Source organism: Schistocerca cancellata, chromosome 8 (assembly GCF_023864275.1).
Source record: "Schistocerca cancellata isolate TAMUIC-IGC-003103 chromosome 8, iqSchCanc2.1, whole genome shotgun sequence".
Lineage (NCBI taxonomy): Eukaryota > Metazoa > Arthropoda > Insecta > Orthoptera > Acrididae > Schistocerca > Schistocerca cancellata.
In genome coordinates, this window is record NC_064633.1 from 205,297,022 (window position 1) to 205,315,754 (window position 18,733).

At 39.1% G+C, this 18,733-nt stretch overlaps 1 protein-coding gene across 1 annotated transcript in view; it reads right to left on the reverse strand.

The window, feature by feature from the left end:
• Window positions 1-15,797: 15,797 nt before the first annotated feature.
• LOC126094744 (uncharacterized) overlaps window positions 15,798-18,733 on the reverse strand; it is a 143,045-nt gene continuing 140,109 nt past the window's right edge. Inside the window, exon 4 of the mRNA XM_049909295.1 lies at window positions 15,798-16,078. Coding sequence (XP_049765252.1) covers window positions 15,914-16,078 — 165 coding nt within the window. The 3' untranslated portion in view covers window positions 15,798-15,913. The remainder of the gene's footprint in view (window positions 16,079-18,733) is intronic.

The following is an 18,733-nucleotide window of genomic DNA, read 5'->3' on the forward strand; positions in this document are numbered from 1 at the left end:
CCCGAAATCATTTGTCTCCATCGTTGGAGATATATTGCCGCAACAAAAGCTTCTCAAGCCAAAACACAAAAAACCATTACATTTTTTTAGCAAAAAATAAATTCTGATGAAGTGTCCTAGAACTTCAACGCCCATAAGTTAAGAGTTTTTTTTTTTTTACTTTAAAGTTCCCCTAGACAAACTTTTCGTTCCTTTGTATAATCTCTAAATTTGTTTCATAATTTTGTATAGTAGTTTATTTTTTATTCAAAAGAGTAGGTAATAAAATTAAAACTCCTATTTTTTCCTGCTGCCAAATGAGGCGGATTTTTTCTGCAAGAAGGCAAAATAAACGAGCCTTGTTATTCAGCCGTTAAAAACATTGAGATTTCAATCATACTTTGGTGCCTTTTTAACGCGTCGATACAATTTTTTCAGTCAAAAACTTGCAGGCTTATTCACAAGCATATCAATAACATTCTACGTACCCTACCCACATTTACGATCATATTTCGCGGTATTGATGCAATTCGGGGTTTTTCACGCGTGAAAAAAGAAAAAAAAGAAACTTTCGGTATCCGAACCGGCCGCCGTCCCGATCATTTCGGATAAACGTTATCAAATAGATCCTGGTATAAAAGAGGGAGGCAGTGGAGAACTTGAGCAACCATTTTAAGTAGGCTGTTTAGGTTTTTTTATTGGTAACGCCACGTAGCACTCTGTATGAAAATCACTGGCTGTGCTGTGTGCAGACTGTGACTGGTTTGCATTGTTGTTGGTTGTTGTAGTGTTGGGCAGCTGGATGTGAACAGCGCGTAGTGTTGCGCAGTTGGAGGTGAGCCGCCAGCAGTGGTGGATGTGGGGAGTGAAATGGCGGAGTTTTGAGAGCGGATGATCTGGACAGAGACAGTAAATTTGTAAGACTGGATGTCATGAACTGATATATATATATATATATATATATATATATATATATATATATATATATATATATATAATGACTTTTGAACACTATTAAGGTAAATACATTGTTTGTTCTCTATCAAAATCTTTCATTTGCTAACTATGCCTATCAGTAGTTAGTGCTTTCAGTAGTTAGAATCTTTTTATTTAGCTGGCAGTATTGGCGCTCGCTGTATTGCAGTAGTTCGAGTCACGAAGATTTTTGTGAGGTAAGAATTCATGGAAGGTATAGGTTATTGTTAGTCAGGGCCATTCTTTTGTAGGGATTACTGAAAGTCAGGTTGCGTTGCGCTAAAAATATTGTGTGTCACTTTAGTGAATGTCCGAGCACGTTCAATTTTGCTCAGCTGTTTGAAAATCAAATAATGTAGGGGTTTATCAGCACAGTAATTCATAAATTTTTCTAAGGGGACGTTACATATGTCGACACTTAGCCGAGGATACCTCACTGGAATCTTCTGATTTTTTCTTGTAGTTTGTGTAATTAGTGTAGGTATTGTTTATTACTAGCGGGTAATTGTAGAGAGAATCTCGTTTGTAGTTGTAGTTTTTCATCGTTGTAGAGTACAGTTGTGGCATGCATATAGATTTGCACCAAGTATTTTGCAGCTACGCTTGCAATTAACTAGATATTATTTTCAGTGCTATGTTAATGTGTTTTCTTATTTTACTCTTCCAATTGTGATTTTCTGTGTTATCGTGTGAAACATTGTGACAATTATGGCGAGTGAAAAACGTAATACTAGGCTCCAAAGTAAACAGAAGTGACAGTGAAGACGATAGCAGTGTATCAGCACCACTGTGTAATGAATTAACTAATGTTCAACATAGTAATTTGGTAATTGGGCATAGGGAAATGGAGCGGGCGGCAAACAATGGTGTAGACAGTGAAACAATTAGTGAACAGGGAAGCATTATCGATCGATCGGACGGCAACAGTTCGCCTCAGGAATCCGAAATGACAGGACACAATCTTGCAAGTACTGTAGATTCAGGTTTTGCGTCCTCACCGTTTTCTCAAATAAGTCAAGACACATTTTCTGCTTGTCAAAATGTGAATGTTGTCGGTGCAAATGCACTGCCGAAAAGCATAGAGGAACAGATTCCAGATACTAATACATTATTATTGCAGTTAATGCAACAAATGAAACAAAATCAGAGACAAACACAGCAACAGTTAGACACAATGCAACAAAATCTTCAAAAGTTAGACACAATGGAACAACACCAGAGACAAACACAGCAACAGTTAGACACTATGGAACAACACCAGAGACAAACACAGCAACAGTTAGACGCAATGGAACAAAATCAAAAACAGTCACAGCAACAGCTTCAGAAGTTAGACACCATGCTTGAACAAACACGTGAAGGTATAACTGCTGAGTTACTTAAAATCGAATCGAAATGTCAAAAAGTCTGCAATGACGTAAAAAAAACAAATTTGTGAGCATTTCCAACCTATTTTTTTGCGTCATGAAAATGCATTACAGAAGCATGGAGCAGCCATAAAAGAACTGCAAACTATTGTTCATGAAAATCACGACACCTTGCAAGCAAAAATTGACTCAGCTGCATCTACCGATTCGGTTACGCAACTTGCAAAAACTCAGGAAAACTTAAAGGACACAGCAGATATGATTTCAACACAACGATTGTCACAGTGAAGGAGAATTTTATCATGCCTTCTTCTCAGCATATTGGTCTCGAGCTACACAAGACTGAGTAAAACATAGCATCATAATGATGAAACATTTCGAACAATCGGAATTTTCTAGTCTTGTCCAATAATTCGAAGACATGTTACATAAGAATCAGTATCTTTCAAACCCATACGGCTCCTCAGAACTCATCCGCATTTGCTTAATCAAATTGCCTGAACATTTACGACATATTATTTTGGCAGGACGTTGCAAAGACGACATTGAAGCTTTTCAGGGACTCTTACAAGAACTGGAAATTGAATTGACACTGACAATCGCGGAACGCGAAAACAGGAGCACTACAATTACAGTTCACATCCGCCACAATTCCGCGATGAAAGAAATAATAACTGGACACGACAAGGCTATTCTTACAACGTAAATCGTGACCAAAACAGACACCACCCCAGAGTAGTAATAATTACAGGGAAAGATCACCTCTCCGCGGTAATGGCTACCACAGAGACAATGAGAGAAACAGACAATATGGGAACCAAAATAATTATTATCAAGGGAGACAGAATAACTTCAGACGCAACGGTCCACCGCGCAGTTACGATTCCGGGAGAAATTCTCCACCACATGACCGACAAACAAGAGACTATGTAAACTACCAACAAAACGACAGACCTGAATTCCATCAGAACTGGCAGGATTCAAACAGGGCAGGGCCCTCTCGACAAGGTGAATTTGTAGAAGTTATATCTCCAAATCCCAATAACGATGTGCGCCAACAAAGAGACAATAGGCAATGACACACACCGCTGGCAGCTACAAAACGTACTTATGAAGCTGACGACATAGCTGCCGTGGCTAGTAATTATGTAAAAATGGAAGACATTAGGGACATATTACTCCAGGAACATGACATAAAACATAACAACATTGCATATCCTGTAATTCACATTACAGTAAATGACGTAAAATTTACGACAGTATTTTGACTCTGGCAGTCCCATTTCAGTAATTAGTGAAACAGCCTTTAGCAAATGCAACAAATCGAATGATTGCCCCACACTTCCATTACGTAAGATTAAATTACAAGGTGAAATCGTTGGAAAAAGTGTAGATGTACGCCAACAAACCAACTTAAAATTCTTTTGTCAAAGCCACAGTTTCTCTATGAACTTCTTTATCGTTCCATTATCGTCAACAGAAATTATATTGGGAGTAGACTTTTTGAACGAATAGAAAGCAATCTTAAACTTTCACGATGCTGAAATAAGTTTAGAGAAAGAAGGTAATTCAATAGCTTTGAAATTTGAAGATTGGCCTCCCAAACTATGACGAGGAAATTAATCGGCTTTATCTCCTGTTCGACAACAGTTCGGAATTTTCGACGGAACTTGACACTAACAATCACTCTGCAAGTACTGACAGGGATGATATCGACGGCGTATTTGATACTAATGAGTTAATTCAGAATAAAATTCAAACAATTGAGAATTGTAATGACACTGATAGGCAAGACGTTTTTGAGATTTTACAAGCGCATTCCACAGTTTTTACTCATAAAACAGGAACAATCAAGGGATTTCAATACCAATTTCGTGTTTGTGAGCATATTAAATTTTGTGTTAGACCATACATAATTCCGGCACATTATAGGGACCGTGTTAGAGCAGAAATACAATCTATGCTTGACGAGGGCATTATTGAGCCTGCAGTAAGCTCATACAACAATCCGTTACATGTTGTTAAGAAGAAAAATGGATCGATCGGGCTTGTCTTAGATTCGAGACAAATCAATACTATCATCAGTCCTGAAACTGATAGGCCGCAAACGTTTCTTCAAAATTTTAATGGTGTAAAAGTGTTGTCTTCTATTATTCTCAGATCCAGCTTTTATCAGATCGAACTTCATCCAGAATGTAGAAAATACACAGCTTTCCTTTGTTTCGGCGTTTGTGATCAGTTTCGGAAACTACCTTTTGGTTTAAACATTTCTTCAGCAGCATTCATTCGCGGCCTGAATTCCATATTACCTGAGTTCTAAAAACGTTACATCACCTTATATGTGGACGATATTCTAATAGCAGATGCTTCATGGGAACAACATAATCGCATCCTCAACAGTTTGTTACGTATTTTTGCAGAATCTGGATTTACAGTTAACTTGGAAAAGCCTGAATTCGGTAGGTCAAAGGTGAGATTTTTGGGACATATTATTTCTTCTGAAGGCATTCAGCCGGATCCTGAAAAGTTAGAACCAATCAGAGCCATTCCAGTTCCATCCACAAAAAAAAACAAGTCCGCAGTTTTCTAGGTTTCGTAAATTTTTACCGTCGTTTTCTGAATATGCAAATTCTAGTTACACCAAAACTTTGTTCTCTCACTGAAAAAAAATACTGTTTGGAACTGGGACGAACAGGCACAGCTGGAATTCAATTCTTTGAAAGAAGCGCTACTTAACGCGCCAATACTAGCTCATCCAGATCTGTCACAAGAATTCTGCCTTAGCACGGATGCTTCTAAAGTTGGTCTTGGTGCCCATTTATTTCAAGAAGCCATAGAAAATGACACTACTGTTCAGAAAACCATTGCTTTTGCTAGCCGAGTGCTAACAAAATGTGAAAAAAAAATTATTGCGTTACTGAATTAGAAGCTTTAGCTATCGTTTGGGCATTTAACAAATTCCATTTCTTTCTTTCTGGTAAGCACGTAAAAGTATACAGTGATCATCGTGCATTACAATTTCTTATGTCTTCAAAATTAAATCATGATAGGTTAAAACGTTGGGCATTGTTTCTGCAAGAATTCCGCTTCACAATAGTCTACATTTCCGGCAAGGAGAACATTGTTGCGGACGCGCTGTCACGCGCACCGGCTGGGCTTGAGAAAAGTAACACAAAAGGCAACCTCGAGAAAAATTTCAGTATACTTTACATTCAGAAAGTCGCCTTTGAAAACTTCATCACCACATCTTTAAAGGACATTGCTCATGAACAAGATAAAGATCCGATTTAGAAAGACATCAAAAGTAAATGGCATGAAAAGACACACACACAGATTCGGCATTATTATCTGGTTAGAAACAACATACTCTTCAAACGCTACACTGTTGATGACAAGCTATGGGTACTTTTCATTCCTGACGATTTTGTTAATAAGCTCATTTGGTACATTCATTTCAGCTACGCACATTTTGGTCCAAGAAAATGTTATCATATTCTTCGGACGACTTGTTATATTAACAATATGGAAAAGAGAATTCGAAGAGTCTTTGTAAACTTTGTCAAAAAGCTGAACCATCTACTATCTCACATCGTGCTCCGTTGTTTCCTGTCGTTCCTTCTAAATTAAAAGAATTTGCTGCTGTTGATCTCTTGGGACCCCTTGTCAGAACATCGAATGGATTTTCGTATGTTCTAGTCGCTGTTGAACTTACTTCAAAATTAGTTTCTTTCACACCGTTACGTAAAGCCACTGGACGGTCTGTATCCAACGCCTTTGTTAAAAATTTCTTACGTGAAGTTGGGCACGTTGCTAAAGTCATTTCAGATAATGGACCGCAATTCACGTCTGCTGTTTGGTCACGCGTGCTTCGGAATCATAAAATCAAACCTGTTATTGTTTCATTGTTCTCACCATATTGTAACCCATCTGAACGGATTATGAAAGAAATCAATAAGCTTTGCAGACTTTATTGTCACAGAAAGCATCAGCATTGGGACAGATATTTACACTTATTTCAAAACGTGCTGAATGAAATGCCTCATGACTCCACTGCTTTACCATCTATTCTTGTACTGAAGAATGAAGAACCACCAAACAGAATCAGAGAGCTTGTACCTTTTCCGAATACACGTAAACTTCGACACAAAGACATAATTGATTTGGCTATTAAAAATATAAATTCTGTTGCAGACAAAAGGAGAAAACTACACGGTAAAGCAAATGCAAAGAAACTGTATATTGGTCAGAAAGTTCTCGTTAAAGCTCATTCATTGTCACATAAGAAGAAACACTTGAGTCACAAATTCTTTCTGGTTTACAATGGACCTTACAGAATTCGACGTATACCACATGATAATTGCGTTGAAGTTGAAACTGTGCGTACTAGGAAGAGTAAAGGTTTACACCATATTTCACATATAAAACCGTTTATTGAAAGATAATCTGCTTGTTAACTTAGTCTTTGCTATAAAATTTTTCACTTCACGTTACTAGTACCCTTCGCCAGACTTAGAAACTGTTAACATGCAACTATGTTTTAAAGTTAACTATCCAGTCTAGAACCTAGGGAACATAATTAGACAGTAATTACGAATGCATTGTTATGGTGAACAGACGACACAGTGTTATTGTGTGTGTACATTCTTGCTTGTTAGTTGTACAATTACATAACGACTATAAGGATTACATACTTAGAACATATACTGCTAATGAGATTTTAATGCAACATTTTGGTTTACTTGAAAAGACATTCTTTATTTGAAGTACTTTCTGTGAGATTAAAGATGACTTAGTATTTGGTTTCTTTGACAGCTACACGATTGTATCATGACGCTACTAATGTGTGACACAATTTACATTGTTGCTTTTGTGCTGTATCTGTTTTATAGCTGCACAGTTTTTCTGAATTCTTCTGGAAAGTAAAACATGTTTTAGTAGTAACATTTGTGGTGTAGCTACAATGAGACAGCCTTTTTCATAGCACAACAATACGTTACAGTATAGTACTTTCTTGATCACGCTAATGTACATACTAACTAAGATACCAATACGCATAGCATTTCACTTTTGTTTATGATGAGGTAAGTACATTGACTTCTGCAGAACTTAGCTTACGAAGGACGATAACTACGACACTTCCACAGAATTATCTTCCAGCAAGACGCACATTTAGCGCTAAAGGACACGTATTTGAGTGATTAATTTTGTACTTAAAACATTTATGTTTAAAAATTTTTAAATTACAAAGATACAAAGGTTTTCCGTGATACATTTCATTCCATTGCTGTAATCTGTAACACCTGAGGGTATAATTACTTTAATCCTCCGGGGGGTACACGCTTACTTTGTGTACCATGTATTTGGCAAGCACAAGGAGCCCTAGCTAATATGGTATTTGCTTATACAACTTTACACATCGGTACCATACTTCTCTAACACATAAATTACACAGCTATCTGATCATTTAACTGAGAGAGACAAACATTTATTTTACTACATCAGTGACAGATGTTTACGTAATTATACAGTTCGATAACTTCATACTTATGAAATTGTATTTCGTCTGTACTTTGTGAACTGTTCATATTTTTTCGGAACCATTGTGATACTATGACAGCTTTGAATGATGTATTTGGTATGGGATCATGATTTTTATAGTACGTTTGAGCTAGATGACACTATTTAAATGAGCAGAGAATTTTTTTTTTAGGTTTTGAAATTATTGCAGAAAGCTACGACGTTTTTGAGATTTGATGTGTGTTATGCTGTTGAGGTATGTTTATGATCAATAAGCTGATGCTATATTAGGAATGTGACTATGCTATGTATTTATTATGATGAAATATTGAAGTGTCGATGCAAGATTGATGTGTCGACGAATATGTATATGTGTAATAAGGTAAGAACGAATGAGTAGTGTTTAGGGACTCTGATTTGTGAAAGAGGATGTTGTAAACCAAGAATCGTACTTTAAGAGTTATGAAATGTGTGTATATGCGTGAATGTATCACAATGCCGACGAAAATTTTTTGGACAGTATTATATTTATAGGATTTTGTTTCTACACATTTGGAATGCAAATTCTCGACCTGTGAAATTTTTATGAGATTGTCACTGTAGTGGAAACTGCTGTTGTAAATATTTCGGTAAGAAAGCTAAGTAACCTTGACATAATGTGTTGTGGACGCTCAGCTGTGCCAAGCGCCTGAAAAAAGAAACGCATTAGGTGGAGAAAAAAAAAGAGGCCATTATCCTTGCTGTTGACATTTCTTTGTAGAAAGCATCGCAAATACGACATGCTCAAACTTGAAAACGTATGATTACTCTGTGGAGCTCTTAATTTATGATATTTACTAAAATGCCTAATGAAATGATGAGAAACATTTTACACCTATTGTCTTTCTAGTTGAGAGACTGCTCAATTTGTTTACTATCTAGTTTCTAGCTGCACTGCAGCATTGGTTAAAATAAAATTTAATAGATGTACTAATATAGATATTTTATGCCTACAGATCCAGTAAATAATAATTTTATGATCTACTTCCAAAAAAACGAGGGAGCACAAAAAAAACATTTCCCTTCACAGGAATTGCATGCATAATTTTGTCAATGACTGGGTAACTTGCTTCATAGAGTAATTTATCGTGATGCATCACTCTAGTGTTAAGTTCTGACGTAGGTATTAGACATGGCCATCTTTACTGTAATATTTTTTCTGCTTGAGCTTTGTCATGTTTAGATATAAGTTATAGTATTTGCTGCTGTTGTTTGCCAGGCATTGTTCTACTGAATTTTACATTGTATTAAGCCAGTTTAACTACTGATTTATTTTTCTTGTTGCTGCACATTGGCTCATAAGAGAATGAGTTGTGATGAACTGGAAGAAATGCATTGACAAGGTATAAAAAAATGAAATAAGACGAAACATCTGTGAAATGAAGTTTTGGGTTGGACTGCAGTACCAAATGTCACACTGAAAACAAACCCTGTCCTGTCCTTTTGTGTTATTCCACTATATGTCTGTGTACCTTGTGTGTTTGTGTTCTTCCTATCTTTATGTGTTTATCTGATAAGACTTATGTTGTAGAATTTTTCTTATACTCAGCTACTTTCACTATGATGAGGAATACTGTTATCCTCAAATATAATTTGCAATTATAATATGTTATTTACTTTGTAAAGATGTTTAGACATTATTTATTCTGTTTTGTTTTAATGCTCACGTGTGAAGTTCATGTTTCGAAAGTTATTCTGAGCTTTTATATATTTACTTATGTCATAATTCCTGTAACAGTGATGTATATGTTATTTCGATTCTTTTGTAAAGCCTGTATTACCACAAATGTTATCTGTATTGTTATGTTCTTTAATGATGTATTTTGTACCTTTGTAATTGTATTCTCATGTTGTAAATTTAAAATTGTAATAGACACCAGTTTTTCAAATTAAGTTTCATTTCACTGCACATGTTTCTGTTAGTCATAGTATATGCACAATATGTGACAAGTTGGGACTGTTAGTGTTTGCACGTGTGTTAATAATTCAGCAAGGGACTGGTTAACAGCATTTCTGGTTCTAAGGACATGCCAAAAGGGTTGTGAGTGCACAAGTGGTGGTTTATGGACTTGCTATATTGTCCCCAAGACTCTTCAGTGGTGATTGTGCACCTGCTCAGTCGCAACAGATGGCTGCTGGCCGTCTCTACAAGGACTGAAGTGGGTCTACACCTTTGATGGCCCACCAATACCATAATCTCTACCAGGACTACAGTGGGTCTGCTCTCTGATGATCTACCTACCAATATTCTTCAAAACTTCGACTGACTCTATGGTGGGTTTGCTCTGTTATATGGCCCATTAGCTGTCTGCATGTCAAGAGTCAGCACTGTCTTTCTGTTGGAAGGACAAGACTACTTCTTCAAGACTGCATGGAAATCCACTACTTCTGTGTCCATTTTCTTTTACTAATGAGCCTTTGTAAAAAAAAAAACTGTAATTACTACTGTGATGAATGATCAGGACTGTCTTTATGAGAACAATTTTTGCTTTTGACCAACATTGTATCAATAAGTGTGTGCATTTGATATCTTTGTTATTGTAATTATGAAAAATTTTTTCATATATGCATTGGCCACTGCCCAAAACAATTTGTAAAATTTTTTGTGGAGAGCATGGGGGCTGTGTAAGTAGGCTGTTTAGGTTTTTTTATTGGTAACGCCACATAGCACTCTGTATGAAAATCACTGGCTGTGCTGTGTGCAGTCTGTGGCTGGTTTGCATTGTTGTTGGTTGTTGTAGTGTTGGGCAGCTGGATGTGCGCAGTTGAAGGTTAGCCACCAGCAGTGGTGTATGTGGGGAGTGAGATGGCGGAGTTTTGAGAGCGGATGATCTGGACAGAGACAGTAAATTTGTAAGACTGGATGTCATGAACTGATATATATATTATGACGTTTGAACACTATTAAGGTAAAAACATTGTTTGTTCTCTATCAAAATCTAACTATGCCTATCAGTAGTTAGTGCCTTCAGTAGTTTGAATCTTTTATTTAGCTGGCAGTAGTGGCGCTCGCTGTATTGCAATAGTTCGAGTAACGAAGATTTTTGTGAGGTAAGTGATTCATGAAAGGTATAGGTTATTGTTAGTCAGGCCATTCTTTTGTAGGGTTTTTTGAAAGTTAGATTGCGTTGCGCTAAAAGTATTGTGTGTCAGTTTAGTGTTGATCAGAATAAGTAAAGAGAGTAATGTCTGCATACGTTCAGTTTTACTCAGCTGTTTGAAAATCAAATAACGTAAGGGGTTTATCAGCACAGTAATTCATAAATTTTCTAAGGGGATGTTTCACATCTCCTGCTAGAGCAGACACTTAATGGCATATTTAATAAAGCAGCAAGAGGTTTTACCAGAGTGTCTACACGCACTCGTTACCCTTGTACCTGTACATCCTTTTTTCCAGTCAGATTCTCCAGTTTTACCTGTATTCTTAGCTGTTGCAGTCTCCTTAAATTTCTTTTCCCTAGAACTCCTTATATCACAGACATCTATCTTGTGCATCTGTAAGTTCTTTTTATATCTACCAGTATAATTATTGTTATTATTGTCATTATTATTATTATTATTAGTATTATTACGAGGGCTATCCACAAAGTACATTACGTTTCCGTTTGTGTCCGTTAGGGGCGAGGCTAGCGCGGCCATCTTGGTGTCGTGGTATTCCGCCGCTCAGTCGGCATCCTGCCGTGCTAGTGAGAGGTTCGTGCTGTACTCCGTTGAGTTACTGTGACAGTTTGAAATGTCTGCGTTAATTGAAAATGCCGCGAAGTGTGAAGTGCGTGCTGTAATAAGGTTTCTGACAGCAAAAAACTGTACACCGATAGAAATCTATCGGCAGCTTTGTGAAGTGTATGGGGACAACATAATCACTGCAGGTGGAGTGCGTCAATGGGTCATAAAATTTTAAAATGGCCGAACTATCGTTCACGACGAAGAGCGAAGTGGAAGACCCAGCATAGTGACTGTCGAAAAAGTCGATTTCACAATAACGGAACTCTCTATGAGTTTTCCACAAATTGCACGAAGTTTGTTGCACGAAATCATTACCGAAAAGCTTGGTTACCACAAGTTTTGTGCAAGATGGATACCAAAAATCTTGACAGAGATTCACAAAAATCAGCGAATGGCTACAGCGTTAACGTTTTTGGACGCTTACGAGAAAGATGGCGACTCATTACTCGATCTCATCGTTACTGGTGACGAAACATGGGTTAAGCATGTGAACTGCGAGACAAAACTGCAGTCAATGCAGTGGGGGCTCACAAATTCCCCCCAAAAACCCAAGAAATGCATGCAGACAATGTTGGCAAGGAAGGTGATGGCGGCTGTATTTTGGGACAGAAAAGGTGTGATTTTTGTGGATTTCCTGGAAAGAGGCACTACAATAAACTCTCAAAGGTATTGCCAAACTCTGTACAACCTCAGAAGAGCAAAACAAAACAAGCGCAGGGGAAAGTTGGGCTCAAAGGTCTTGCTGATTCACGACAACGCCCGGGTCCATACGGCAAATGCCACTCGTGAAGTTTTCGAATCTTTTAAGTGGGAGTTGTTTCCTCATCCGCCATACAGTCCCGACCTGGCACCGAGGGACTTCCACTTATTCCCAGCAATGAAGAAGTGGTTGGCTATGCAGCGTTTTGATGACGACGCACAGCTTCAAGAAGAGGTAACCACGTGGTTGAAGGCGCAGACGGCCGAATTTGACGACGAAGGAATTTCCAAGCTCGTCCATCGCTACGATAAGTGCCTTAATTTAAATGGCAACTATGTAGAAAAGTAGTATTTAAGTGTGGCTTTCATCTGTGTATAATAAAAAAAAATTCCAATACTTTATTTATTTTTAATTCCAAAACGTAATGTACTTTGTGGATAGCCCTCGTATTATTTTACTATTCTCACTATTAGCGGCAGCAGTTGCAGTAGTACAAGTACTGCCACCATTAACTTTGTTAGATCATAGTCAGTATTATTTACTCACACTGTCGGTTCAGACACTCAAATTATTTTAATACTACACTGATGGAAAAAATCGCAACACCAAAAAGTAATTAACGTACAGTAATGAAATTTCCGAAACACATATGTCCAGGTAAGGTATTTAAGTGATTAACGTCGCAAGATAACACTATAATGTAAGCATGAGATGAGCCACAGCAAATGTGAAATGCTGGTTTATTAATAACAGATGAAACCGCCATATGTTGCGTGCAGGCACACATGAGTGAATCGTGTTGTACAGGTGCCGGAAGTCAGTTTGTGGACTGGAATTCCTTGCCCATTGCACGTGTTCAGTCAATACAGGGACAGTTGATGCTGTTTGTGGATGACACTGGAGTTGTCGTCCGATGCTATCCTGTATGTTTCCAGTTACCTATATGTGTTGCATTGTAGACAGATCTGGTGATCGAGCATGTCAAGGTAACATGGCATCACATCGTAGAGAGTTTCGGACTACGACAGCTGTGTGTGGGCGAGCGTTATCCTGTTGGAAAACAGTCCCTGGAATGCGGTTCATAAATGGCAACACTACAAGTCGAATCACCAGACTGTCGTACAAATTTGCAGTCAGTGTGCGTGCGATACCCAGGAGAGTGAAACTTCCTGGCAGATTGAAACTGTGTGTCGGACCGAGACTCGAAATCGGGACCTTTGCCTTTTGCGGGCAAGTGTTCTACCAACTGAGCTACCCAAGCACTACTCACGCCCCGTCCTCATAGCGTTGCTTCCGCCAGTACCCCGTCTCCTACTTTCCAAACTTCACAGAAGCTCTCCTGCGAACCTTGCAGAACTAGCATTCCTGGGAGAAAGGATATTGTGGAGACATGGCTTAGCCACAGCCTGGGGGATGTTTCCAGAATGAAATTTTCACTCCGCAGCGGAGTGTGCGCTGATATGAAACTTCCTGGCAGATTAAAACTGTGTGCCGGCACGGGACTCGAACTCGGGACTTTTGCCTTTTGCGGGCAAGTGCTCTACCAAATGGTATCTGCCAGGAAGTTTCATATCAGCGCACACTCCGCTGCACAGTGAAAATCTCATTCTGGAACCAGGTGAGTGCTCCTGCTGTCATATGAAATCGCACCACAGGCCATGACTACAGGTGTAGATCCTGTACGTCTAACATACAGACTGGTTGGTTGGAGGCACACAACTGGTTTCCTTCTAACCAACACACGACCATCAGTGGCAACGAGGCATAACCGGATTTCATTAGAAAACACGACCCTACCCTGAAATGAGCTATCGCTTGACACCTCTAGCAAACGGCGTTGGTTTGGGCACAGTGGAATGCATGCGACAGGGTGTCTGGCTCGGAGCTGTCCATGAAGTAACCAATTTTTTACAGTTCATTGTATCACTGTGGTGCCATTGGTGCTTAGCTTAGCTTGCTGCTGCTACGATACGCCACAGCCATACGCCAAACACAATGGTTTTCCCTCTCGGTAGTGCCACATTGCAGTCCGGAGTCTGGTCTTCTTGTGGCCGCACATTCTCGTAAGCACCGCTTCTAGCGATCATCTATAGTGGCTGCATTCGTGCCAAGTGTGTCTGAAACGTTGCGGAAGAGACATCCAGTTCCTCGTAACACTATTACACGACCTCGTTCAATCTCAGGTGTTGATAATGGGGTCTTTGTCGCCTTAACGGCATTCTTCACTAATATCAACTCATCTTGTCCAATCTCAACGGAAACGAACGCTCAAGACCGTTTTAACGTGTATTTAAAGCAAACCCGATTTGCAACCTCATAGTGGCGTTACTAGCGCAACTCTTATGTGACTGACACGAAATTTGACTAGACATCATTTTTCAAATGTAGAAACATGCCTACCAACTGATATCGCACAAGTTCTTCTTAGTGTTGTGTCTCTTTTTGCCAGTGTATACGTCATATTAAAACTGTTATTTGTTAGGTAACTATGATGTAAAAAAGAAGCTGTATGTGTGAAACCCTGGCCCAGTGTAACAGGCACTCTGGTGGCCCTAGTCAGACCTGGTTAATAAATAAATAAGAACATAACCACAAATACCGGGTGATCAAAAAGTCAGTATAAATTTTGAAAACTGAATAAATCACAGAATGTAGATAGAGAGGTACAAACTGACACACATGCTTGGAATGACATGGGGTTTTATTAGAACCAAAAAAATACAAAGTTAAAAAAATGTCTGACAGTTGGCGCTTCATCTGATCAGAATAACAATAATTAGCGTAACAAAGTAAGACACAGCAAAGATGATGTTCTTTACAGGAAATGCTCAATATGTCCACCATCATTCCTCAACAATAGCTGTAGTCGAGGAATAATGTTGTGAACAGCACTGAAAAGCATGTCCGGATGGTGAGGCATTGGCGTCGGATGTTGTCTTTCAGCATCCCTAGAGACGTCGGTCGATCACGATACACTTGCGACTTCAGGTAACCCCAAAGCTAATAATCGCACGGACTGAGGTCTGGGGACCTGGGAGGCCGAGCATGACAAAAGTGGTGGCTGAGCACTCGATCATCACCAAACGACGCGCGCAAGAGATCTTTCACGCGTCTAGCAATACTTTTTTTTTTTGTTCTAATAAAACCCCATGTCATTCCAAGCATGTGTGTTAATTTTTACCTCTCTATGTACATTATTCCATGGTTTATTAAGTTTTCAAATTTATACTGACTTTTTGATCACCCGGTACCTTATTATCAAGAACTTTCCCTATACCTGCAGTGCACAAAGACTACGGTGCCACATTGCGTAGTAAAGAGTTAGCAACCGGGACACTCTAACTGTGCAGGTCAGCAGGCGGTCGTCAACTGAAGAAGAAACGGGTAGGATCACAAGAAAGCACTGTTACGCTTGGGCCACATTCTTTACTTTGCGAGGGTTCATATAGACGCTTTAAAAGCTGTTTTCAGAAAAAAGTAAATGAGACAGAATATAGAATCCACCAGCGGTTGGACAAATTTATTGAAGTAACAATGGTACATAATAGTTGACAAACTGTTGGTTACAGTTGTGCACAGCGGTGGTAAGACAGTAAGCAGGTGTGTCGCCTTAGAGCCCAATGGGGCTCACGAGTTCGAAGCTGCCGTCGAAGCAGGCTTCGTTGCCGTTTCCGAAGTCCATATCCATGTGTACGGTGTATTTCCCCACGAATCCGGACATAGCAGGCCTGAACTTGTGCATGCTGGCCTCCTTGCCGTTTCCGCAGTACTCGCCCTGTAACAGTTTAGCTTCAGTCAGCTCCATGAAATGTGAGAAGGCTACAGAGACGTCCACAGAACACCAGTACCGCGATGTGGCGAAATAGCAGGCACCACTCACAATAACATTACTGCACGTGCAACGATGGATCGGCAAATTTTGTGAACGTCTATAAGATAGCCGCAACATTTATTAAACTGTGCCACTGCCATTAAGAATGATTCCTGTTACACTTCTGTTGGCCTCAGGTATCAGATGAAGTTATTTTTCTTCAAGTTATAATATCAGCAATGCGGTGTGCGCTGTAAAAGGCTGCTGTGGATTCGAAGGGGGAAGGCGAAGAAGGGGGACGGGGAAAGGATTATCTGGGAGACGTGAAACCCCGCTCCCAGTAACATTTTACTGCAAGAATTCATACACTCTAAGAGAGTAAAGAAGGGAAAGCAGAAAGGTGGAAGGAGTATATAGAGGGTCTATACAGGGGTGATGTTCTTGAGGACAATATTACGGAAATGGAAGAGGATGTAGATGAAGATGAAATGGGAGATACGATACTGCGTGAAGAGTTTGACAGAGCACTGAAAGACCTAAGTCGAAACAAGGCCCCGGGAGTAGACAACATTCCATTAGAACTACTGACAGCCTTGGGAGAGCCAGTCCTGACAAACCTCTACCATCTGGTGAGCAAGATGTATGAGACAGGCGAAATTTCCTCCGACTTCAAGAAGAATATAATAATTCCAATCCCAAAGAAAGCAGGTGATGACAGATGTGAAAATTACCGAACTATCAGTTTAATAAGTCACAGCTGCAAAATACTAACGCGAATTCTTTACAGACGAATGGAAAAACTGGTAGAAGCCGACCTCGGGGAAGATCAGTTTGGATTCTGTAGAAATGTTGGAACTCGTGAGGCACTACTGAACCTACGACCTACCTTAGAAGAAAGATTGAAGAAAGGCAAACCTACGTTTCTAGCATTTGTAGACTTAGAGAAAGCTTTTGACAATGTTAACTGGAATACACTTTTTCAAATTCTGAAGGTGACAGGGGTAAAATACAGGGAGCTAAAGGCTATTTACAATTTGTACAGAAAGCAGATGGCAGTTATAAGAGTCGAGGGACATGAAAGGGTAGCAGTGGTTGGGAAGAGAGTGAGACAGGGTTGTAGCCTCTCCCCGATGTTATTCAATCTGTATATTGAGCAAGCAGTAAAGGAAAACGAAAGAAAAGTTCGGAGTAGGTATTAAAATCCATGGAGAAGAAATAAAAACTTTGAGGTTCGCCGACGACATCGTAATTCTGTCAGAGACAGCAAAGGACTTGGAAGAGCAGTTGAACGGAATGGATAGTGTCTTGAAAGGAGGATGTAAGATGAACATCAACAAAAGCAAAACGAGGATAATGGAATGTAGTCGAATTAAGTCAGGTGATGCTGAGGGAATTACATTAGGAAATGAGACACTTAAATTAGTAAAGGAGTTTTGCTATTTGGGGAGCAAAATAACTGATGATGGTCGAAGTAGAGAAGATATAAAATGTAGACTGGCAATGGCAAGGAAAGCGTTTCTGAAGGAGAGAAAGTTGTTAACATCGAGTATTGATTTAAGTGTCAGGAAGTCGTTTCTGAAAGTATTTGTATGGAGCGTGGCCATATATGGAAGTGAAACATAGACGATAAATAGTTTAGACAAGAAGAGAATAGAAGCTTTTGAAATGTGGTGCTACAGAAGAATGCTGAAGATTAGACAGGTAGATCACATAACTAATGAGGAGGTATTGAATAGAATTAGGGAGGAGTTTGTGGCACAACTTGACTAGAAGAAGGGATCGGTTGGTAGGACACGTTCTGAGGCATCAAGGGATCACCAATTTAACAATGGAGGGCAGCGTGGGGGGAGTAAAAATCGTAGAGGGAGACCAAGAGATGAATACACTAAGCAGATTCAGAAGGATGTGGGCTGCAGTAGGATCTGGGAGATGAAGAAGCTTGCACAACAACAACAACAAGACAGTAAAAAGACGCACCATGGAGAAATTATCAGAATGGAACTGAAAAACTGCAGTTGTTATGTAAATATGCAGACAAACAAACTGTTACAATTTTAGAAAAATTGGATGATTTATTCAAGAGAAAGAGCTTCACAAACTGAACAAGTCAATAACGTGTTGGTCTACCTCTGGCCCTTATGCATACAGTTATTCGGCTTGGAATTGATTGATAGAGTTCTGGATGTCCTTCTGAGAGATATCGTGCCAAATTCTGTCCAATTAGCGTATTAGATAGTCAAAATACCGAGATTTATGGAGGAGCCCATAATGCTCCAAATGTTTTTAAGTGGGGAGAGTCCTAGTAATCTGGCTCGCCAAGGTAGGGTTTGGGAAGCATGAAGGCTAGATTAGATTAGATTAGATAAGCACTTGTTCCATAGATCATGAATATGACACTTCGCAATGATGTGGGACGTGTCAGGTTAATAAAAGGTGTCTATACAAGATATTACATTACAAAAAATATTACATGACACTTAATATTTTTAATGTTTTTTTTTTGGGTGGGAGGGTGGGGTGGTGAAATTACCCACTTACTATATCCAAAAATTCATGTAATGAGTAGAAGGAGTTGCCATTCAGAAATTGTTTTTATTTCCTTTTAAATGCTATATGGCT